Source organism: Puntigrus tetrazona, chromosome 15 (assembly GCF_018831695.1).
Source record: "Puntigrus tetrazona isolate hp1 chromosome 15, ASM1883169v1, whole genome shotgun sequence".
Classification (NCBI taxonomy): Eukaryota; Metazoa; Chordata; class Actinopteri; order Cypriniformes; family Cyprinidae; genus Puntigrus; species Puntigrus tetrazona.
Genome location: NC_056713.1, coordinates 8285138 through 8310137, shown reverse-complemented (window position 1 = coordinate 8310137; position 25000 = coordinate 8285138). Strand labels below are relative to the sequence as shown.

The window sequence follows — 25000 nt, the reverse complement described above, 5'->3', positions numbered from 1 at the left end:
AAAGCAGACAGTTAAAGTGACAGTTCCCCCAGAAAGGATCATACTGTCAACATTTTCTCAACCTCATCTCGTTCCCAATTTATATGACTCTTTTCTTCTTTGGAACACAAAAACAGATCAGCAGCTGTGAGTCTATTTTTATTGCTGCTTTTGGAGCATGATAACTCTCTCGGTTTAATCATATGGAAAAGAAAAGGGAACATTACTTATACATGTTTGTAATAACATGACAGAGAGTTATATGATTATATGATTGTAATATTTAATAATACACAATCAGCCCAAAAAATCAGTGCTCAGAGGAAGTCCATCAGATCAAACCAGCAGCGCACCTTCAGAAGTACTGACCACAATCACTGGTACGTAAACGATCGAGCAGTTTTGCACATGCTAATGATCCATACTCAGAGAATACAGCAGCGTTCTCGCTGTCAACAGCATGACTCTAGAGAGGAAAAGCAGGATTACACTGTCTATTGATTTTCAGTGGACCTCGAGTGAAAGAAATCATAAATGGCACAATTACTTCTCCCATAAAGAATAAAGAGCCATACTCTTCAATGGTTCTCACACAAGTTCTCCGTGCCAAAACAGCGAGGGGTGGAGGCCGGCTTCACCTGAGATACAAACAATAGCTGCAGCAGACATAACAGCAGAGGAATGTGGAAGGTCGTGCCCCGGTCTTGGATTTGCTTGCTGCATTGTGAAAGAGCTTTAGTGGCTATCAAGGTGGCCTACTTCCAGGGCATGAGGTTCATTACCAACAGAACGGCCTGACAAAACACCTGAAACTGTGTGACGGATCAAAACATGAGTCGCCCGTCCTGGTGTCACAGATGTACGAGGAGCTCACAAAGATTTTGTGATATGGTCAAACTAAATATTCAGAGACACGTGACCACATGGAATTTGTAGTATAAACACTGAAGCATCTCAGTCCTGAGTCCTGACCCGCTGGAAGAAGTTACACCCAAAATGACCGACTGTGCTCTAATCACCCTGAAGAGAATCCAGGGCAACTTTGAAGTGAAGTGTCTACATACTTGAAGAAATGTGCATTTCACTGCAGCAGGTAAGTTGAGTTATCTCGTAGAAAAGTGTGTTGCGCTCTGGAATGTCCGGAGGAAGTCTGGGTCTTTTGTTTTTTTGGGGGGGGTGTAGTTGACATTGCGTCCTTTAGTACAACACCCCTCCCTACAGTGTATCCTCTGAACCATTATCCCATTATGCCATTAGAAAACTGACTGCCAGCACCTCTCTGCCAAACCACACGCAGCCAGCAGCTCACTGAGTTTACCCATGAACCCTGTCCAGAGTCTCCAGAGCGTCACCCTTCTGAAGAGCATTAATGACAAACCCAGAATCAGGGGTGTCCAGTCCTGGACCAGGACCATCTTCAAGCAGAGTTTAGCTTCTGCCTGAATAAAACTGAACCAGTTAGTCAAGGTCTTCAGGATCACTTCCAGACAGGTGTGTTGAAGCAGGTTTGGACACCCTGAAATTAAAATTAAAAGGTTGCAAGCTCCTCTGGCTATACACATCTTCATAATCTTCAGAAAGCCAACACTTGAGAGCGAACTCATCAAGACTGAGACTTATTATTATTATGAAGAAACAGTGTCAGTATGAGAACAGCTGCCGTGTGTGACTTCTGCCCCAATAATGGTGCCAAACAGAATTGTACAGTTATGCATTTGGGAAGACTTTAAACTGCATTCAAGCTAAAAATATTATCACTTACTTCATCTGAATTGAACCTATGATTTTGGCATTGCTCTTTTTGCTGCTCTTGAGCTATGGAAGATAAAGAGGTTTCCCCAAACACTCCTACCACACCAAATGGACTCGACACATCATGCTGAGTGATGTTAAAGGGGTCATATGATGTTTCTAAAAAGAACATTATTTAGTGTATTTGTTATGATGCAAAGTGTTGATGTGGTTTATTTTCTACATACTGTACATTGTATTGTATCGTTTCTCCTCCAAGCACCGCCTTCGGAAACGGGTCGATTTGTACAGAGATCACTGTTCTAAAAAAAAGACATGTGCTCTGATTGGCCAGCTATACAGTGTGTTGTGATTGGCTGAATACCTCAAGAGTCTGATGAAATGTTACGCCTCTTACCGTAACGTGTTGCCATGTCCTGGTGCTATGACACAAACAATAAAACACATTACAAACAGGACATTTGTTGCATCCAGTGGAGATATAATTATTGATTATAATGACGTGTACAGTCTTTTTGTGTGTCGCGGTGCATCATGCCTCGTAAACATAACACCATGGACAAGTCCTTTAAGAGTCATCTTCAGCATGTCAACCTACTGATCATACCAATAAAAGTCGGAACAGCAAATATCAACTGTAAGCTGAGGGCTAAAAACTGGAAGGGTTTAGTTCAAGTCAGTATGTGGTGAGCTATGAGCCATAATGGTCATGGAAAAACCGCAGGATACTACAGCGGGACGCTCCCTGCCCAGTGTGAGACTGAGGAGGGCATTAGCCATAGAAATGAAGATGAAGGCTATGATTGTGAACTCTAGACACAACGGTTACTTGAGATTCAGAAGCTCAGTTCTGCTGCACGTGCCCGTGAAAGTGTGCCAAACATTATTTCCATTTTTACTGAGAAACCAGGACAAGACTACAGGGAGAACAGACGGGGAAACAGTGGTATTACAAGGGAATCTGCCAGGGAACACTTCACACACATCTTTATCTAAAAATACTCAAACACACTCACTCACACACACACACACATACAAACACATACAAACATTTGCATATATAATTGAGCAACATGGCCGTGTCCCATTAGAGAATATACAACGGTCATTTCCTGTTGCAGGAAGACAAGGACTGCTTTAATACGAGCATTAGACTCTCCCTGAGGATGTGATTTAACAATCAGAGACAACTGCCTGTCCTCTTCCGCTGTTCAATCACTGAAGCCATCAGCCTTAAAGCAGAAGTTCACCTACAAATGAAACAGTCAAAACTCCAAGCTCCACGGGAGGCCAAACACTGCAGTGGCTGTCGACACAAAAACTGTAGTCCATGTGGAATGCAGCACACAGCTCTTGTGTCAGAAACCGTCGAGAATGATGTTTTTTTCACTTCAAATATTCCTGTAGCTCTCAAAACTCAACTGCACATGCACATATCTAAAACACCAAACACAACACAAAAGCAGAAACAAAAGAAGTTTGTTTCAGTGCCAACTTCCTTCTGTTCCAGCAGTATGAATAAAAGTGCTACATGGGGCAGATATAACCTGTGGGTGCGGCTGAAGCATTCAGATCAAACTGATAGCACATGTTGAGATCTGTGTATCTCTTCTTACAGCAAACATCTCAAATGAGGAGCTTTGTACAAAATTGAGAACGACATTTTGGGTAAATAAATAAGGGGTAAAATACTTTTGTCTTTTGCTTACTTCAGGCTTAGGATTGTTTGAATTACACTGCATTCAGGGTTTTTTTCTGGTTTTAAAGAGAGGGCTTGTGCAATCTCTCTGAAAACACATGACACTTGCTTTGGTATTATGTCTTATTACAACATTATAAAATGTTTAAATACTTGAGTCATTATGCATTTACAATTTGGAGGATGCATTGCCTTATATACCTAAAACTAAGTGACTTAAGGTTTTATAATTTATTAAACAGTTTACCAGCAGACTGTACTGGAATTTCAGATTTCTTTATTTAATTTCTGTTTAAGACACAGTATTTACATTGTGTTATTACTTAAGTATGAAATTGCATAACATTTGTCATATGTAATGAAAGCATAAAATACGTATATAGATATGCATATTAAATTTTGTAAGGGTTAATAGCTCATGTCCCACATTCTCCATTCAGAGAAAATAAATCAGCAACAAGGGGTTTACTGGTTATAAAGTCAGATATGAAATGATGTCTTGATGTAATCTGCTCTGTTGGCACTGATAATGTTTGTGTTAGCATATCTGACATTAAACTCATTGACTTTAGTTTTTCTCTTTCCCTTGTAAAACCTAAAATTAAACCCACGACATCTTCTGAGACATAAAGTAACAGAGAGAATGTCTGTACTGCTGTTGCTGCCTCCTCTTTCTCTCTCAGTCCTGCTGAGATTCTCTCATTATATAACGGTGTTGTAACTCATCTCTAAGACTAACACTTGAGATTTAGTCCTATACTTCACTTAAATTACACTGGAGATGCTTGCTAACTTTTAAGCTCTTAGATCAACTCTTAACAGTGTTCTTGTGAGTAGTTCTCAGGGACTTGATAAATACAGACCCAGAACTGTCTCCTTGGCTCATTCTTGCTCTGGTTTACCCTGGAGCTCAGATTAATGAAAGCTAGGGTAGATGGTCTGACTGTATAAGACTCATCTTCCTGATCATGTCACCGTTTACTCAGAGTTCATGTTGCAGCTAATATTGTCTGAGCTACTTACCTGTACGATATTATTAGCAAAGCAAAGTGTAAATGCAGGACTCAATCAAGCCTTAATCTCCTCTTGATGATGACTCTGACATTCTTATACACTAAATCGATCATATCTATCAATCTTTTTTCTTCCTTTGCTTCCTTGTGCTTTACCCTCACCAACTGCGAGCGACCGAGACAAAAATAAATACGAGGCATACAAAATTATTTTAATAGCTCCAAAATAACTTCACACTTAACAAAATCTAAATTTCACAAATGATCAAAACCAAATAACTAGGCCTATAAAAATATTAACAAAGCAAAACTAAGCTCAAATAAATAGCGCTGACTAAAAGACCTCATAAAACGACACAACAGCAAAGCATTTATACAACTGGACTAGTCCACATTACAAACAGCTTAAATACAAATCTTAAATAAACCCAAGCTAAATATCATTAATGGAATAAAGCATTAAACAAAATCCTGAACATACAGTCCATAAAATGTAATTCTAGGTAATGTGCTCATGTTCAGGGTTAAAGCTGGATTGGTCTCACTGATCAGGTCCTCAATGTAAGGGACAGTGTGCATTCATCTGTTGTCCATCAGCTCTGGCCACAAATCACTGGGGTCTGTCTACAGAGCTTTCTCAAGTCCTTCAGCAGACCGTCTTCATCTGTCTGAAATCTTAGTGTCCTAATCCATTCATTACTGTCTTGTTCTGATCACATTTCTACTGTTGTGAAATCACCTTTCTTTCATCTTTGTAACATGAAATATTAACCCATAAAAACTTGCAAGACTACAGTATGTACAAAACTCAGGAGGAAGATTTCTCAGGTCCACCAGGCGTTCTGCTCACATCGCATGACCTTCTCTTGCTCCTCCTTACCTGACTGACCTGCTTCATCCCGCTTCTCCGGCCCGGTCCCTTACATCATCTGATCTGGGTTTTATATAAATATATAAATGAAACGTCGTCTTCTTGTTCATTCATCATTACAGCGGTCTGGAGTCTAAAGTGTCCCGGTTCAGTTAACTCTAACAACCGATCAATCTCCATAAATCCCTCAGGTTTTTCTGCTTCTGTGCAAAGAGCCATTAGATTGAATGAGTCTCCTGCAGTTCAAACACTACACAGAAAACAGCTGATCCTGAGAGAATATCTGGATGATGTTCAGCCTGCGTGTACCACATCTACACCATGCTGCCATCCTTTCTCATCGTATCCTGCAGAACCAGAATACCTGTCATTCACCAAAGTCCACGCATCTCGTGCTTCATCTTTGAGTATCTTCTTATTAAAGTGAAATCCAAACGACGAAGCAAATGTAACCAACTGATAAATGCATGCACTTTTCATTATTCAGCCAATAAAATCAAGACCAGAGCCTGTTTTTTTCACTTATGATCCTCATTCTTTTAGGGAATGTCAGAAGGAACGTTATACTCAAAAATACTTAACCACACTAAATTTTTCAGATTTCCCCCAAAGCAGTGCAGAAAATACTTAGGAGTGTTCATGTTCCCTCTGGGTCTGTTCCTGACATGTTTAGACACACAAAGCTCCGGTTAAAGAGCCGTCTCAGCATCAGGGCACGGGCTGAGAAACTCCAGCAGAGCAGACGCTCTCTAACACCCAGACATCAGCTGACAGACGCACGGATACACTTACCATCCCGCAGACGCTGATACACTCGCTGCAGAGCAGTCAACACACACACACACACACACACACGCCTGCAGGAGAAGGCCGCAGCGCTGGGAGAGACCAGACGTGCCCGGCACAATAGAGCTCAGGAAATACCAGCAGATAAACAGAGGATATGGGTCTCCAGCGGGAAAAAACTGAGAGATTTGAGCACAGCAGCTCCACATCACTAATGTCAGATATGAGTCAAAATGATACATTTCTCTTTTATGGCAATAATTATAAGGGTAGAAATAGGCACTACTGAGAACTTTAAAGGTGACTTTTTTGCACCTTCAGATAGATTTTTAAATAGTTGCATCTCGACCAAATATTGTCCTATCATAAAAAAAACATACATCAATGCAAAGATTATTCTAAAATTGAATGACTGGTTTTGTGGTCCAGGGTCAGCGAAAGTGATTAGTGATTATATGAACCAGAACCTTATCCTCTGAGCGTGTAAAATAGTTGATGTTGGTTTGATCTGATGCACACAGATGTTTCAGTGCAGACAGATTTAATCAGATCGGCTCATTTTATTCAATACCAGGAGCATGAAGGTATGGTTATGTTTGCAGGACACTAAACGGCAAACACTCAAGAGTCAATGCTGCAGGAAACACAGAGGAATAATTTAGTGCCAGCATGTGTTGACATGCAAGCAAAGGTCGCTCAGGTAATGTGCTCTAATCAAAGTGCTTTGAGAAAATGAGACCGGGCTACATTCAACAGGGTTATATGTGTTTGAGGTTTAACTCATGAATCACAGTTACAGGCTGCAATCGGTGAAGATCATACAACTCATATCTTGAGAAAGTGTGAGAAGGTGCAACATTAAAGTCTTAAAGATCCCCAGTGTGATGATTTATGAACACAATGATTTATTTGTGTTAAAAAACAAACAGAAAACCGGGACAGGACATACAGAAAGGCTTGACTTTTTATTTAGGATTTGTGCGCTATGAAGCCTGGGCAAGACACCATTAATAATCTGTCAATATATTTCTGGAGAACACTGTACATATTATATACACGACTACAGATGTGGACAAGACAAAACTGTACTAAACCCTTTGATTTGATGTGGTCTTATTAAAAATACATGCACAATGAACGGCCAGAGTCATTAATGTACAAAACACACACTTACATATTTTAGCAACTACTGGAAGCTCTTTTCCTGGGAACAGCCTGACTAAATGAGGCTTATTGTTGCCAAACGCAATAAATATGATGCCAATCAAAGATGACAGTCTGGATATGGAAAGAGCATTTAAAGGACATTTGAGCACCAGCAGGGCTCCGGGCTCCTGTAGGGCCGACCGCTGAGGGACCTTTCACACGGCTGCCTCATTACAGGTTAAGAGGCTTGATCTGAGTTCATTAGCTCACAGAACACATCTAAAGCAAGCATTTAGACGCTCCTTTCAGAGGTTTTCTGAAAACATGAGGGATTTGTGTCTAAAACGTTTGTGAATGGTTGCCAGGTGTTATTATGAGGTTGCTTCATTTACGTCTGGAGCTCGGATGAATGAGTCGGGCAGCTTTGAAAATTCCTAATAATTCTGATAAAGAGCAAAAGAAAGCAGAAAACAGTCAGCCATCATTTCTGTACACCTACTAACATTTGACTGAGGCCATGAAGACTAAGAGATGTTTGGAGATGAACACTGATTTCAGGAGTTAGTTCGCCTCAAAATGAAAGTTATGTTATTTATGAAATGAGGGCACTATCTGATCCTTAGTAACACAGCTGAAATGATTCATAGTATATACATGGATAAAGCTTCTGTTTTTCAACGCTCTGAAAACAAACAAAAATAACATAATTTACTCAACCATTCTTCTCCCATTTTAGAGTGTATCACAACTTATACTCATGCTTTCCTCTGATTACGTTCATGTGCGTGTTTTCCCTCCGAGTGCAAACAAGGCTGATTACGTCACATATGTTAAAGTGTGTATATGTTTTGCAATAGACTCTGAAATGGTGGAAGACGTACCTCGGGGAAGAAGAATGTCTGAGTAGATTGATATTTTTGTTTATGTTGTGCAAAAAAATGGATTTAACACTGAAGTTGAGTCAGTGATGTCACATGGACTGTTTTACAGTGTATTTAATATTTTCTGGATCTGTGTTGTTGTCTATGACTTCATCCAAAAGATAAACAAAGGTCTTATGGGTTTGAAACAGCCTGAGTGTGAGTACTTAATGACAGAATCTTTTATTTTGGGGTGAACTAAACCTTTAAGTGTTGACATCTGCTGTTTCCACACCACTGGTGCTTTTTTTCCTTCTGCATGTGTTTTCTTAAGAGCTCTCTCTGCCATCATATATTTCTGACAGAAACAACCAGGATCTTGTTCACACTGAAAGCATTACACTCATTTGACTACAAAGAAGGGTGAAATCCTGCAGGTGTTTTTTAGGGGTCAGCTGGGGTGTGGCAAGGAGGTCCTGCAGGAAGTGATGTCAGATGGGTGTGAAGGTGTGAAGAGCAGAGTGAATGGGATAAAAACAGTAATCAGACGTGTGTGACGGGGGAAGAGCAAGTGCTTCTTCAGGACAAACAATGGTACTGGGCGCCTACAAGATTTTATGAGTTCATATGTGAGTTGCAAAAAACTCCAAACTCAAACACAAACTCTGCTGAACACCGCGAGAGCAACAGTTGTGAGACCGTTCAAAAGAATCAGTCCAAACACAGCCGGCTTTAAGCAGCACATTGATAAATGCATCAACTGTAGAAAATAAAATGTCTGGAATTCACTACATCACAGGAGAATATATTTCATGGCTGCTTGCAAAGGCTGAATTTTTTGAGGTGACCTCCGCCTGAATTCTCAGGCTAGCTCTAAAAATAACCCAGAAATCTCCCATAATGCAGTGCCTCGCTCTGACCAGCCTAGTTTAAAAGAAAACAATACTGCTTCCTCTGAACCGGTTCAACACGTCTGTAAGCCGCCTCAAACTGAGCCCCGGTCCACACCATCAGGGCAGGGTCTGAAGCTCTGGACGCTAGTTCCTCCAAACACATCCATGAAGCACAACCTCACACAAACATATCAATTAATAACAGTTCTCTTTTCGTTGAATTGAGGTCCCAGTGTGGTGCTTGAGATCGAGAGTCAACATCACACACGCTTCTGATGTCATTCTGACGAAGTGAAGAGAAAAGAAGGCCTTTGTTTTCTCCAGAGAAGTGAGGCGATGTCGTAAAGTGTGTGTTAGACACCAGAACAGAGTGTGTCTGCGGTGGACTGTGAGGGACAGAGATCTCCACTCATCACAGATGTTTGTTGTTATTGCTGTGAGCTTTATTACATTAGTCATCATGAAATGACCGCTTTGACTGTTGATAATAATTGTGTAATGGTACACAAACATGGCGGCCATCTTTGAAACCCCTCTCAAGCGTCCAAGTGCAGCTCTTTGAATGCGGAAATCTGTTCACAGAGCATTACATTTCATGTTTTAAATCTAACAAAATCTGACAACGATCTCAGAGATGCTGTCTATTTTGCTGAAATAGCGTTGAAAAGCTTATTTCTCAGGCGAGATCAGCCAGTGCACATCTCAGAGCGTTGACTGTTTCTATAGTGTTTATTTGGTGACGATACCGAAAAACGTACGGTACAAATACATGTAATGTTTCACCCCTAAATGGTAAGGTTTTAGAAAGTCTTCAAGGACAAACATCAAACACAAAGTCATCTTAAAGATAGAGCGTTTGGAGGAAAGTTCCTTTAAAAACAAGCTTTTTTAAGCACAAGAACACAGGGGGTCTATTTAAATTTAATGCTGAAAAAATCTGAGAAAATAAGATAAGTAAATAAAGCCTTATAAGCTTAAAATGAAATGTGCTTTTGCTTACGGTGGTGCATCTGAGATTCACTGGAGCACACAAATCATTTCATTCAGAAAACACACACACACACAAACACACACACACACACACACACACACACACACACACACACACACACACACACACACTAATCAATGCACAGTACACAGAAAAGTATTTTAAAAAATTAATTAATTCTGAACAAACTCTGTTTTGTTAGGATGAGTGCACATGGCTCAGCACGTCATTCCACACAGTACCTCTAGAATATGTGTGTGTGTGTGTAAGAGTGTGTGTGTGTGTGTGTGTGTGTGTGTGTGAGAGAGAGAGAGAGAGAGAGAGATAGACTCAATTCTTCTGTGCCTCTATGTCGCACATTAACTGATAAGATCATTAACTACAACTGTTAGCAAGTTAATGTTTTCTGTGGTTTGGATAATTCCCATAAAGCTTAAGGGAAGAAGTGTAAGAGAACAGGCATTGAATTCATCTCAACCTCGAAATCACGATCCTCCATAGCTAAAACTCACTTTAGAAGAACAAACCAGTGAAAACAATCTCCACATCTATACGACTCTCAGACATTCACCGCCGCTAAAGACTCACCAGCTGAACAAGACTGAACAGAGGAAGACCAAAGAAAAAGTCAAAAATGATCAATCAGCTAGAGATGATGAAATCCAGAAGTCCAGGAGGAATAAATACTCCATCAGTTCAGACTTACTTCAGCAGGAGAAGGCTGATCTGGCGGCTCCAGCATCTTCTGTCCGTGTCGATGCGCTGCAGAGAGCTCAGTGAAATACGCAGCTTCGCTCTACTTCAGCGCTGACGAGCTGACGCTTGTAAAGAAGCGTGCAGTGCCACCCTGAGGATCAAACCTCAGCAGCCTGGAGCCCGACCAAACCATGACCTCATCATGCCTGATAACACCGGCTCATTCCCAAACACACACGGGATCTTCTGCAGCACAGCATGACCAGAACGCTCAAATAACGGTTACTCAGCTACTACAGCAGTGATTAGAGGGGTTTCCAGGGTGTTGCTAGGCGCTCACTGCGGTGTTCCAGGTGGTTTCCAGGGTGTTGCTACGCGCTCACTGGGGTGTTCCAGGTGGTCTCCATGGTGTTTCTAGGCGCTCACTGGGGTGTTCCAGGTGGTCTCCAGTATGTTGCTAGGCGCTCACTGGGGTGTTCCAGGTGGTTTCAGGGTGTTGCTGGTTTCAGGGTGTTGCTAGGCACTCACTGGGGTGTTCCAGGTGGTCTCCATGGTGTTTCTAGGCGCTCACTGGGGTGTTCCAGGTGGTCTCCAGTATGTTGCTAGGCGCTCACTGGGGTGTTCCAGGTGGTTTCCAGGGTGTTGCTAGGCACTCGCTGGGGTGTTCCAGGTGGTCTCCAGTATGTTGCTAGGCGCTCACTGGGGTGTTCCAGGTGGTTTCCAGGGTGTTGCTAGGCACTCGCTGGGGTGTTCCTCCATGGTGTTTCTAGGCGCTCACTGGTGGTCTCCATGGTGTTTCTAGGCGCTCACTGGGGTGTTCCAGGTGGTCTCCATGGTGTTTCTAGGCACTCACTGGGGTGTTCCAGGTGGTCTCCAGTATGTTGCTAGGTGCTTGCTGGGGTGTTCCAGGTGGTTTCCAGGGTGTTGCTAGGTGCTTGCTGGGGTGTCCGGTTGGACTCCGGATTGTGATTATTTTTCTTACCAGTGTGATTAATTCCACAGAGTATTTAAAAAACAAAAACAAAATGACTTTACACCCTGATAATGAGCGTGTTTGGTCAGGATTGGGCTAAATTCTGGACTAGAGATAAAAAAAGAAAGAATTCTAAAGGGATTCTAATTCTGCCACTAATTTCTTCAACCTTCACAACTTAATTTGATTCCACTAATGGAGATGAGCATTTATGTCTCTTATGTCTCTTATCTCTCCTGAGTGAATCAGGGGAATATCTATGGCAATTATAAACAGGAGTGTTTGTTGTGGGACGTCGATATGAATGAATTAGCTCATCAGAAAGAGCATCTGCCGTCTGCTGCTGATATGGACTCTGCTGAGAACCCCAAAAAGAAATGCTGATCGGTTTATTCCTTCTTTTTCTCAGTTCTGTTTGCATTCAACCTGTCTGTAAAGCTGTAAGGAAATGTTTGACTTGAAGGTCAGGAGTCTCATATCCTGACAGGACATTCACTGTGATCTTTTTATATTTGGTTCTTCCAGGTCAAGGCCTGCATTACTTTGCTAATATTAATGATCCACACAGTAAAGTTGTGTTCCTCTACTTCTTTTTTGTTTTGCTTTTGCTTTCTGTTAATGCAGTTCTCTAAAATGCGCAACTGACTAGATTAAATGTAAGCATGTAACAACAACAATGGAAAATAATTTTTTCTACTCACATCGTTTCCGGCATACGTTGAGAACTGTAAAAAAAGAAGAAGATAGTTTTAAGTGTATGAAATTAAGCTTCTGGAAGCCTTGACGCAAAAACTGAAACATGATAAATCCTGATAAAGTTGTTTCACCTACAAGCAAAAGCTTTGGTTTGATACAGACCACATGTAAGCACCACAACACAAAACCGTGTCTATCATCAGAGTCTCATGCTTTGAGATGGCAGGCAAAGTTTAACACAGATCTGTGTTTAGGGTGAAGATTCATTATCCAGCAAGAACTGCAGGAGTGGATCTAAAGGTGCTGTATGTCAAGCAGAAGATGTGATGAATGACAGTGTGTGTGTGTGTGTGTGTGTGTGTGTGTGTGTAACAGGAAGGGAAGTACTTTGATCTCTGGATGAAAAACACATGTTGGGTCTCTTGAGCGCGCGCGCACACACACACACACACACACACACACACACACACACACACACTTGAGTAACGCCTTTTCCCTCATTCATGAATACATTTATCTTGGCTCTTTAGAGTTCTGTTTACAAAATTGCAACAGCAGGTGATGATACAGCATCAACTAGTCTTTATAATTCTTAACACAGAAAAATCCCATGATATGCAACAGTACATTCATATGACAAATGGCTTAGTATAACATAATTTATCAAATGCAATATTTCTCTGATGCTAGAGACAATGTTTGATCAAACTGTCAGAAACACATACTGCTTCTTATCTGCATAATATTAACAAAACACATTTGATAAGCATATAGTATATTTTTTGCAGTAGGCAGAAAACTATTAAATCCATTGCTAATAGCCTTTCTAAAACATTTTGTATCTGGTCTGATTGAATGTTTCTCTTATATGGGCTAAATGGAGACCTTCAACAGAATGGACCTGCTGCTCTTTTCTATACAATAAAAGTGAATGCAAACAGATGCTGTCAAGCTTAACAAAGACGCTTTCAAATGTCAACAAAGGTACGAAAATGTAGTGGTGTCTCCAACTTGTGTGATACCCTGTAGCCATTTGATAGCTTTGTGTGAGGAACAGGCCTCTGTGTGTCTCTATTGTCAGGAAATAATGATCTCAGAGAATATAAAGTACAGTGCATTGGCCACGTGATGATTACACATCGAACCTCTTCCTCAACTGACATCAGTTTGACATCCAATGTTAGGCAAGACCTGACAAAGATACTGGGTAACATTACTTTAAATCACTAATTGGGTAAAAATAGGAAGTTAATATAGTGAAATTGGTCAATGTGTCTTTTCACCAGAGCAGTGTCATGGTTTATATTGGCATCAGTGATTTGTGTGTTTATATTTATTTCTCAATATTACTTCTTTGACAGCCTAATTAAGATTAAATAACATGTTTTTCTTAACTGGGGCCTTTCTTCCTTGTGTCTCCTTTTTAAAACGTGTCCCAAAATCACTTGGAAACCTTTGGGCCTTATTTATGAAGTGCGAATGAATTAGAATGTCATGGAATAGTTCATTTATTTCTGTAACTCTTAAATTATTACACAAATTAAATTTACGTAGTTTAAGTCTTTGGTTCTTTTAATTGTGATGATTTTGACTCACATTTAACAAAATCAAATTAGAATACGGTGACACGCCAACCAGCTAATCAACTCAAAACACCGGCACACGTTTCCTGAGCCTTCGAAAGGTCTCTCGGTTCGGTTCACTACTCTACACAATCAAGAGAAGACTGCTGATCTGACTGTAGTCCAGAAGACACCCTTCACAAGGAGACACAAACATTCATTACCAAAGAAGCTGTCTGTTCTACATTGTGGTCACTGGTGATATTTTATATGTTCATGACGTTAATAAGCAGAGAGCTGAAAGCATTCATTTGTGTGCAAGTTTTCGATTTACAGATTTCACATCTGAAAGAGAGGCGAATGCACGCTTTCTGTCCATATTTGAGAGATGAAGCATGTTTCTGTGTGACGTTTATTAAATGAGGCCATCTGACCTCCACACACTCACGTCCCTCCTCTGCTGTGTAACACCACACCTGTAGATGGCGCTATGCTCGAAATGATGAAGGAGCCTCTGCTTCAGAAGCATCGATGATCCTCTCATGACATGTTGTGCAAAACAAGCTAGCTTGGGTAACTTAAAACCTACTTAAAACTCAATAATGAATTTTTCAATAAAGCATGACTCTGTTTCTGACTATTTCTGGTAGTTTTTGGTAGGCGTGACACAAGTGCTTGTTTGTGTGTGAGGTTAATCCACGGCACACTGCTTTTTCACTTCATAGTTGTTCTCCACTTCGTAGTCCACTCTTTTCTCGCCCACACTACTCATATATCTGCGGCCCTAAGCTCTGAACAACACAGAAGATCCACAGAGTCCAGGAATTTGGTCAATTTGAACTAAACAATCAGGAAGAAGCGCTGCACAGATGATCGAATTCAGATGGCAATACGGATTCATGTCAGTAATCATACAGTCTTTGGTCAAAATCAGAATAGGTGCATGTCTTTTTGAATTTACATCTGTATTATTACCAAAAAACTTTGTTGAATAACATTTTCTTTCACTGCATTGCTTTCGTGTCATTATTTTGGTGATTGAAAGAACATCGGGATGTGGATATCAAATTTTTGACATTTCTGACTGACTGAACCAGATGTATTTACACAGAGAATATCTGGTGTAAAGACATGGAAGAGAATCAGAGAACTGCCTCTGGCCACATCATGCATTCTCTCTCACACACACACACACACACACACACACACACAGAGCCGTGTGTTTGTGCAGATGTTAAAGTGAAGTGAGTTCGCCAGAGGAAACACAAAGTCTTCGTTAAGTTCATTAAGAGTCTCAGTGTGGCTCCACATTCCACACACAGGTCAGTCGGGGGCTCTCGGTCACATGACCTGAACAGGACCTATAGCGTCTCTGCTTGTGTTTGACATCTCACCGGTCTGTTGCTCCAGTCACCGCAGTGCCAGACACATCCTCCGGACAGAGTGTGGATCTCCAGAAAACGTAGTTCTGAACTGCATTGTTAATAAAATGCTCCGTTATATCTCACTGTTGTTGAGGAGCTGAATTAATGATGTGTTTGTGTTGGTCTAGCAGCAGTCATTAGAGGTGATATAACTCTAAACACTCTCTTCTGACGTCACGGCTGTAAAACCCAGTTCAGAAGCAGCAGTGATCGAGGCCTGTCATTCAGTCTTACATCCCCGGGCCTGTTTACTGCTTCCTGTCTGCGCTGGGCACATCTGGAGGCGTTCAGGGCACAGCTGCAGCTCCACCCGTCCGTCACCTCCACCCACCGCAGCTCGATGAAGGAAGGCTGCGTATTTCCTCAAAGAGCAGGTGATCTACAACCAGTTTCACCTTTTGGTATTAAAGAGTATAAACTAGTCAAACTAGTCAAACCCGATGCAGTAATGAACACGTGACCCCGGAGCACAAAACCAGGTATATTCATAGCAATAGCCAAAATTTATTTGATAACTGAAAATCACACAGTTATATTTTAGCCAAATATTCATTATATTAATTAAACGTCATGTAACATGAAGATAGTCTGTAAATTGTCTATTATAAATATATCAAAGTTTCATTCTTGATTAGTAATATGCATTGCTAAGAACTTCATTCAATTTTAAAGGTGATTTTCTCAATACTTATATTTTTTCTAATAGTTGTATGTCAAAATATTGTCCAATCCTAACAAACCTAACAACATCAGTGGAAGGATCATTTATTCTGCAGGGCAAAGAAAAGATGAAAAAGTGTTGATAGAAATGGAGCTGCAGTGAAAGGGAAGGGTGTCTCTGGGCTCATGGCTGAGATTCGCTGCTGAACATCTGCATGCAGACAGCAGATCAGCAACATTCAGAAGATTCCCTCCGAGAGATCTGAAACTCATGTCCAGCGTGATCTAACAGCGCTCGGTGCCTGCAGGATCTCCTGGGGTCGAACAGAGCCATGAGAACCAGGCCGAGGTGTATTTATAGAAAAGCCTCTGTAAGGCCCAGTCTTTGGGTGTTCACAGGCATTCCAGAGTCATTCCAGACCACAAGACCAGCCAGAGACCACATCTGTGCACAGACTCACTCCTACACCGAACAAATCCACTTGCATTATTAGCAAGTGACGTGTTAATATTTCATGTAAGGAGCTGTAGTACATCTGATAAACCCAGTTGCTGGACAGTTCTTCACAGGTTCAAGCGTGACTCTGAAAGAATCGAGCGATTTCCACGTAACTGGTGCAGACCAAACTCACACCGCCTACACGTGATGTTCTAACATACAGAAAGCTGTTAAATAAAAGCGTGGATGTTCGTTGGTGAGCTCGACTGCACGAAATGACAAAATCAACACCAAACTGTAAACTACACTGCATAACAACTCGATATAATAAATCAAGCATTTTGTGTTAGTTCAGGCAGATCTCGTTGTCCTCCTCTGCTATTAGCTGACTGGAGAAATTCAAACCCTATCAGCTGATCTTCTAGGCTCTCAATCAGCGAATCACAAACAGAGCACGTTCCCTAAACACTGCTTTCACCTTCCTGCTTGGCTGCTCCTCCTCCTTTTATCTTGTGTTCACCTTAATGCCATTCTGTTGTCATTGTGCTACACTACTATTCTTAAAACATGGTTTTCTTTTAACTTAAGAGGTCCTGACTGAACTATATATATATATATATATATATATATATATATATATATATATATTAATTTTATTTATTATTTGGACTTGTTTAGTAAAGAATGTTTAGTTAATCACAGAACACACACACAGAGTGAGCAACAGGATACAGACACATATTTCCTATTTTTAGAATTAATCATCAATTCTACAACAAATTCATGCATGAACCCTGTTATGGGCTTTTTGGAATAAATACAGGTTTTATAATGAGAACGTTCTCTGCAGCCATAATCGAATCATTATCATACGAATGACAACAATCATTGTTAAATCCTCCTGAGGATCTGTAGACGGTTCCCTCCAGTAACCGCTGTCAGAAAAGATCCTGTCATCCGCTGCGAGCGCTTCGGTCTGACACTGCTTCAGCAGCGAGGCCAGGACACAGAGCTTTAGTGTGGAGTGAAGTCTTGAGCAGGGTGGAGATTTCCACGAGGCGTGACGTCATCGCTCAGATGCTTTTGTTGTGTGATATAGAAAGCCGAGGCAGCACCGGGTGCACAGGTCGGAGAGGTTCTGGGAGGAACCGCTGGGTGTTTCCGACGCTTCAGGACTCTTGAGGACAGAAACACACAGACTGAGCGTGTGCGAGTCGACGTGCCAGCTAAGGGCCCATGAAGTCCAAATATAGGCAGGAGCCGCAGGCCTCAAACACACACTGTACAGTAGGCACATATCTGCGGCCAGAAGCCGTCTGAAACGGGACACCATGACATCATAACCTCTCCGCCGCTTTGGGCCTTTTTCTGTGTTTATAGCACCGGAGAGAGAGATCCACCACACCCAGGAGACACACAAGCATCTCCAACATCCTTCACACATTAAACTGTGCATGCTATGAATAGCTTGTTAGTGTAGAGCGGTCTGTCATGGGCTGGAAAACAAACACCGCTGTCAGTCAGACACCCACAGGACAGAATTCACAGCAGTCTGAAAATCATGGCGTTCTGTAGGACAGATTCGTCAAAGCGGGACGTTTTCCGAGGTATTTTTACGCTGTATGATACGCTGTATCTGTTTAAGGGATGAGATATTCCTTGAACTATTGCATGGCATGTATTTAAGGTATAGAAAAACTTTTCTGTGATAAACTGTGTTTTTACAGTCGGAGCGTGTTTCCACTCTTTGCTGCAGAAAATACAAATGAGGAAACTGAGATAATATTATTACAAGCAAAGAACAACAGCAGCACAGGAAAGAAAGAAGACAAAAAACTGTTTAACGGCTCTACTGATTCTCCTAAATATCACCGAGATGACATGAAGAGAGAACAGAGACGCTGAAGGGAAAACGCTTATTCTCCCTTGAAAACCTCACATGTGAGTTTCAGAAGATCTCGACAGATTCAGCTCAGAGCTCGATGGCAGTGAATAAACGTGATCAAAGCATTCAGACACAGCTGGGACACAGAGAAGTCTTCTCTGGACGGTCTTTGGATCGATGGCGCTCGTCCTGATCATCCGGCAGCATTCCTCAGAACCGGACGGGAATGTGAGCAACAGGAAAAACTGGGTTTGGTGAAACCATGACCAACCCTCTTTTGAGCAACAGCAGGAATGAGAAACTACTCAGGGTTTATTCACAGCATGAGAACTCATCTCTCATCACGAGAGTGGCCATGACATCCCATGATTCATAGCGTGAGAAAACCGCCACACTGCTCTTATTGCAGCTCACAGATAACCTACAACTCCTGCTGTTTCTGTATTGAGAACAGAACAGGAACAACACCTTCATCACGTGGACTACAGTGAAGAAATCCTAAGTATAATGCATCATGAATGGATATTAAAGGCTATAATGTGCATCGTAATGCATTGTTTTAAATACACCAGCAATCTAGATTTTATGAACAGTTAGATTTTTTTTATGTTTCTTCTGCTCACAAAGCATGCATTTGATCCAAAATACAGCAAAAACAGCATTTGTACTATGTGAAATAACTGCTTTCTATTTTTAACATATATATATATATATATATATATATATATATATATATATATATATATATAAAAAATATTTAAATTCAAAGCTGAATCGTTAGCATCATTCTGCACATGTTCCTTAAGAAAACATTATACTACTCTGATTCGCTGCTTAAAAATATATATATAATAATAATAATAATTCTGAAGAATCATGTGACACTGAAGACCTTCAGTAATGATGCTGGAAATTCAACTCTGATCACAGAAATTAATTACAATTTAAAATGTATTCAAGTAGAAAGCAGTTATTTTAAATAGAAAAAAATATCTCACAATAATTTTTTCAATAATAAGCTTTTGATTTTTGAATTCTTTAAAAAACATGAAAAACCTTTCTGTTCAAAAACATTTGACTGGTAGTGTAATAATAGTCAAATTTAAAATACATAGTGTAACTATGAACTGATAAGTGTCAGAACATATTAACTGTGCTTACAAGTATTCAGTAAAGTGTAACAAGACGTCTTGTGTCTCCAGTTCAGTTACTATCATGAATGAAAGTTAAGAGCCTGCAGTATACAGTGTGCTTCTGTTCAGGATCCTCCTCAATCATAAATCAGAGAACGCCGAGCTTACCTCATCATCTGATCGGGGCAGGGTTTGAGCGGGAAACGGATCCGACAGCAGCAGCGACCCAGAGAGAAAGAGAGCAGAAAACACACTTTAGTCTCAAACAAGACACACTAACGGATGCGTTCTCCTCACACAAGCTGATTTTACATGATAAACCTCCACAGGTGGAGAGCACACAGGCTTCTGGAGCTTACAGAGAGAAAAGAGAACCTTAATCGAACAAGAAGAGGCACTTCATGAGCTGTACAATCCTAATCTTAAACTACAATGAACTGATGCGGTTATCCTACGTTACTTCCTTCTTGCTTTAACACACGGGGCATGTCCTGTAAGAAGCGTCCCCTGCACACTTTCTCTGTGAGCATGATTCTGACGCTAGCCTGGATCTGTTGATTCAGCTGCTCTTCAGAGAGGAGCGTCTCGTCAGGTTTAGTGAACGCTGCAATGTTCTCAACACTGCAAGTAAAACACTGTCATTCAGACATTAAGCAGCAGTGCATTGTGGGATGCAGCCTCTCGTAGGGTCATGTGTAGTAACCGTATGTGTACTAGAAGAGAAATGAGAGAAAGGAGCGACGTGAAGCTTCATCAGAGAATGAGTCCTGCCGGACAGCAGCAGGAGCACAGATGGTCAACAGTTAGTGTGCTTCCTTTTTCTGCTCTTCTCTCCACAGGATCGTGACGCAAACCACCATAACAGCACTGCCTCTTATCTGATCCCCGAGTACAGGACCAGAGAGAGAGTGCAGTAACACTCCACACACTCCCTACATGAACAGCACCTGGGAAGGTTAGTGTGCAACGGAACAGGTCACAGATTACAACGTAGTATCGGTTACTTCATTAAAGTATTGTAGATGATTACATCTTCAGCTGTTCATCCTGAAACACGTCAGGCAGGGTAACACACTGATTACTGTCTTCACTTCAATTAACATTACAATCATTTCATTTTAAAGCACAAAGCACATTTTTGAACATTTAAGATTGTTCTGAGGTTAAACACATATAACTATGATACTGTTTCTGAAATCAAATCTTTAGTGACAGGAAACACTGATATCTAACAATGCTTTGGAAAAGATAGTTAGTTTTAGATAGTTAGCATGTGTCCGAATATTTTAGAGCAGTTTTTGAAAGAAAGCAATCAAACCTGTGTGAAAATATTCAGACGTGATTATATGTAATCATTAACACTTTCATAAATAACTACATTAATTACACATTTTGTTTTGTCAGTAACTGTCACTGAATCATTACAATTAATTCTGGTACTTACTTTAAACACTGGCAGGCGATACCCAGAGAGCGTCTCAAACTGTGTGAATCACTAGACTGTGTACATGAATCCAGGCACTGGTAAGTGGCTCACTACACACTGGGACACTTAACACTGGTAAGGGAACATAGTGAGCAAAGATGATCCCTGCTATCATGGTGCATTGTGGGAGTTCTCAGGGAGTGAATGTTTCAATGCACTGGAGCGAAACTGTGATTGAATGAGCCTTTTAATTGACTCTGAAGTGTGTGACCTCTGAACTCTGAGCTACCCATAATGCCATGGGAGGTGAGGAGCTGCCAAAAACACAAAGCAAACAAACTGAAAGCAGAATAAAAGAAGAGTATGTCTGGGAATGTATTAATAGTCCACACCTCATACCTGAAGAACATACTTCACTTAGTGCACTACACAGTCAACACACAACACTTCTCTAGTGCAGAGACATTAGTACATCAAATCATCTTTCACTGGAAAGCGTGTCCTCAGTAGTACCTTCAAACTCTGTTTTATTACTTTGCCTTGCCTGGATTGTTGAAGGTTATATATTGAAGTGTTCTGAGTGGTTGCTAGGGTGTTGCCAAGCAGATGTGATATTCCTGCTGGTTGCTAGGTGGTGGCTATAAATGTTGATAGGTGTAAGTAATAATAGCTTTAATGTAAAGTCACTGTCAAGCAAACATGCTCTTGAGGCTGTGTCACTGTGTGTGTCCGTTACGACTTTAACCAGGTAATAACTAGTCTCTCAGACTTCACCCAGGTAATAACTAGTCTCTCAGACTTCACCCAGGTAATAACTAGTCTCTCAGACCTCAGCCAGGTAATAACTAGTCTCTCAGACTTCACCCAGGTAATAACTAGTTTCTCGGACCTCACCCAGGTAATAACTAGTCTCTCAGACGTCACCCGGGTAATAACTAGTCTCTCAGACTTCACCCAAATAATAATAACTAGTCTCTCGGACTTCACCAGTGTAATAACTAGTCTCTCGAACTTCACCCACGTAATAACTAGTCTCTCAGACGTCACCCGAGTAATAACTAGTCTCTCGGACTTCACCCAGGTAATAACTAGTTTCTCGGACTTCACCCAGGTAATAACTAGTCTCTCAATCAATCAATCATTTTTATTTATATAGCGCTTTTAACAACACATGTTGCATCAAAGCACTGAACAGTATAATATACAATGACAGACAGTCTCAGACAGGAGCAGCATCTCAGGACAGCGCGCACACACACACACACACACACACACACACAGACACACACACACAGGAGTCGTGGAGAGGTTGAGCTGTTTGAGTTACGCTCGTTAGGCTCGTCACGCTCGACTAAAGCTCCGGATGCTCAGCGCGCGCGGGTTCTCTCTAACGCCGAGCTCGAGACGGAAAGGAGTCACTCACCGTGGCTGAAGAGCGCAGTCCTCAAGCGCCTGCTGACGGTCGAGTTTTCCATCGCTCTGGAACAGAAAGATCCCGCTCTGTGGGACAGACTCCGGAGTTTGCGCAGAGCTCATCACCGAGCAGCGCTTTAAATGCAGCAGGCGTGACGTCACTCGCACAGCCTCCCGCTGACGTCACGCGCGCCGTCAAAACAATCGCACATGGACGAGCCAAGAGGAAGAGGTTCTGGGATTTTAAACAAAGCTGAAGATTCACCTTTCATGGACTTAATAATAATACACGAGGAAGACTTTTATCATTTGATTTGTATTTCAGATTTTGGTAGTGCCTTTTCATTTGCGCAAAGAAATGCTCTCTTTATTTCATGTTATTTTCACACATGTCGTTAAGGTAAATATTATATTCATACAGAGAAATTTGCGAAATGGAATATTTTTATTCTGAATAAAATCTATGAAAAGGTCTGTGATGCAAATTAAGAATCTTAGGATCACTTCCATAATGTACCCAGAGTGCTCTATTTTAGCTCACTAATTTTGTACTTGATATACAAAAAGTGTTATGTAGTACTTCTTAAGATAAACTTGAGATCGCCTGAGTGTCCTCATCTGTGCTGTTTGGGATGTGAGCTATGATGGGTCCCAGTTTACAACTACTATGTTCTTGTGTTCATATTGTACTGGTTTATGGTGGGTTAAGGTAACAGGGTATTAATGTAAGTACAGTAATTAATTATAGATGTAATTACAGGTACAATGTAAAACATAAGTGCAGCGTACCAAATGATTAATTTAAATCTAAGAACATAGTTGAGACCACTTAATATAAAGTGTGACCCTAAAAGCTGTCTTTAACATACTTTCTCTGTATTAAAACATTTATTTAGTCACCACTTGTAGTACACTTGAGTGTACTAGTGTATTAACTATGGTTCAAGTGTACTACGAGTGCTAACTAGTATTTTGAATACAGAGAAAGTGTCTCATATTCATGGTGTCTCAAAGTAGCACAGCTAAATTTATCTGAAGAAGTACTAAAGAATATTTGTTGGTGTATTACGTGCAGTATTAGTATGTGAAAGCAGAGTACTTGAAGTACATCACATGAACTATTCTTTAGTTGTCTATTTTATGTGTTCTCTTCTTGTCCTACAGATTAAAGATTGTTTTCTGTGTGTATCTGGGTGTACTTGTTATCATCTCTGCATAAAAAAAATAAATAAAAATGTGTGGCAAATACAAGGGACACTTAATTTTTAGTGATTATTGTCGAATTGATTTGAGACCGTCTCCAATTTTCTTCTACTTTCTAGTGTTCAGTGCTTTGATACTATCTATGTTGTTAAAAGCCCTATATAAATAAAAAGTGATTGATAATGTAATCATGAAAATTCTACATGAAGAAAACTAATCTTGCTATTATTATAAATGATTATGACGTAATTTCCCCCATATTCTTTTTAAATGAATGTAAAATAAATATTAGGAAATGATGATCCTATTTTAATCCTGTTTCACCTGACCTCGAGGTTTCTTGCACCATAAGACGTATGATTTAGTCTTTAACGAGCCGTTTCCTATCTCTGTCCGTGTCTAGAAGAGCTAGACGTCTCGGTGGATCTGAAGAGACGAGGCCAGAGACAGCAGCGTTTCATCAGGAGCATCTCTTTATTCTGTCCTGAATCTCCTCCGTTCACGGCCAGTACGTTTAAAGTGCAGAGTCGTTTTCACAGCTTCAGTAAAAACATTAGATCACAGGAAACCATAAACCTAAAACACGGAGATGTGGAACATATAAACGTCTAGAAGACGAAAGGAAACAGGTAAGCGATGAAGACATGAACTCGTCCGGCTCGAATCACACGACAAGTCGTTGGCAAGGCTAGCTTAAAACAAAGGCACAGCGATGTGGAGAGGTAAAAAACCATGGCTTCCAGAAGGAAGAGCTGCAGCATTCTACGGCCAGACCCACCTCTGGCTTCCTCAGCACTTTCTCACTGATGAGGACGAGTCTGTGAACAGATATGAGCCGTGACTCCATGTGACCTTCTCGGACAGCAGCGGGACCCTGAGGGTGACGTCTATGAAGTGCTCTTTTCACATGAACAGTGCACTCATCATCAGCTCTCTCCAATGGCTTTCATATAATATGGCTTCTTGTTAACGACAATACTGAGATCGTTGTGATCCGGTTTCAACAGGGCTCCAGAATGAAAGGCTCAGTTCACCCCGAAATGACAATTCTCTCATTAATTAGTCTTCCTCGTTTCATCCCAAACCCGTCTTCGGAGCACGAATTAAGATATTTCTGATGAATTATATTTTCTCTGATCCTCCCGTAGAAAGCAGTGTAATTATCACAAGCAAGGAGACTCACGTTAAACGCAGGTAAGACAAAAATAAGAGATTTCCTTTCAAAACTAAATGTAAACATAGAAAACGTATCGGTGTGACAAAGCTGTTTGGTTACATTCAGCAGATACTCTCTAACCTTAAACTATAGGGAGACTGCTGTATAAAGTAGTTTTTTTGCACACAAATAATATTCTCATAACTTGGGAAAATTAGAGTTGGATCCCAGAAGTCACACGGATGATTTCATCGGGTCTTTATGGTGCAAGCCTCTCAGCTGTGTATGGAGGGTCAGAGAGCTCTCAGATATCATCCAAAATATCTCCATCTGTGTTCTGAAGA

The 25000-nt window shown here is 40.9% G+C and overlaps 2 protein-coding genes across 14 annotated transcripts in view; both read right to left on the bottom strand.

The window, feature by feature from the left end:
- sept4b (septin 4b) overlaps positions 1 to 22538 on the bottom strand; it is a 38627-nt gene extending 16089 nt beyond the window's left edge. The window contains exons 1-3 of one of the 10 annotated variants that reach the window (XM_043259099.1): positions 22308 to 22538; positions 19627 to 19634; positions 12361 to 12384 (exon numbers count right to left, since the gene is read on the bottom strand). In XM_043259099.1, coding sequence (XP_043115034.1) covers positions 12361 to 12384; positions 19627 to 19634; positions 22308 to 22359 — 84 coding nt within the window. In that variant the 5' untranslated portion in view covers positions 22360 to 22538. Of the gene's footprint in view, positions 1 to 10696; positions 10880 to 12360; positions 12385 to 19626; positions 19635 to 22307 lie in introns of those variants that run through there. The other 9 variants (XM_043259106.1, XM_043259097.1, XM_043259104.1 and 6 more) reach the window with 9 other exon arrangements.
- Positions 22539 to 23955: 1417 nt separating this feature from the next.
- limk1a (LIM domain kinase 1a) overlaps positions 23956 to 25000 on the bottom strand; it is a 34422-nt gene continuing 33377 nt past the window's right edge. For all 4 annotated transcript variants that reach the window (XM_043259089.1, XM_043259091.1, XM_043259090.1 and 1 more), the window contains one exon: positions 23956 to 25000. This exon is cut by the window's right edge and continues 1485 nt beyond it. The gene's annotated coding sequence lies outside the window, so the exon portion shown is untranslated.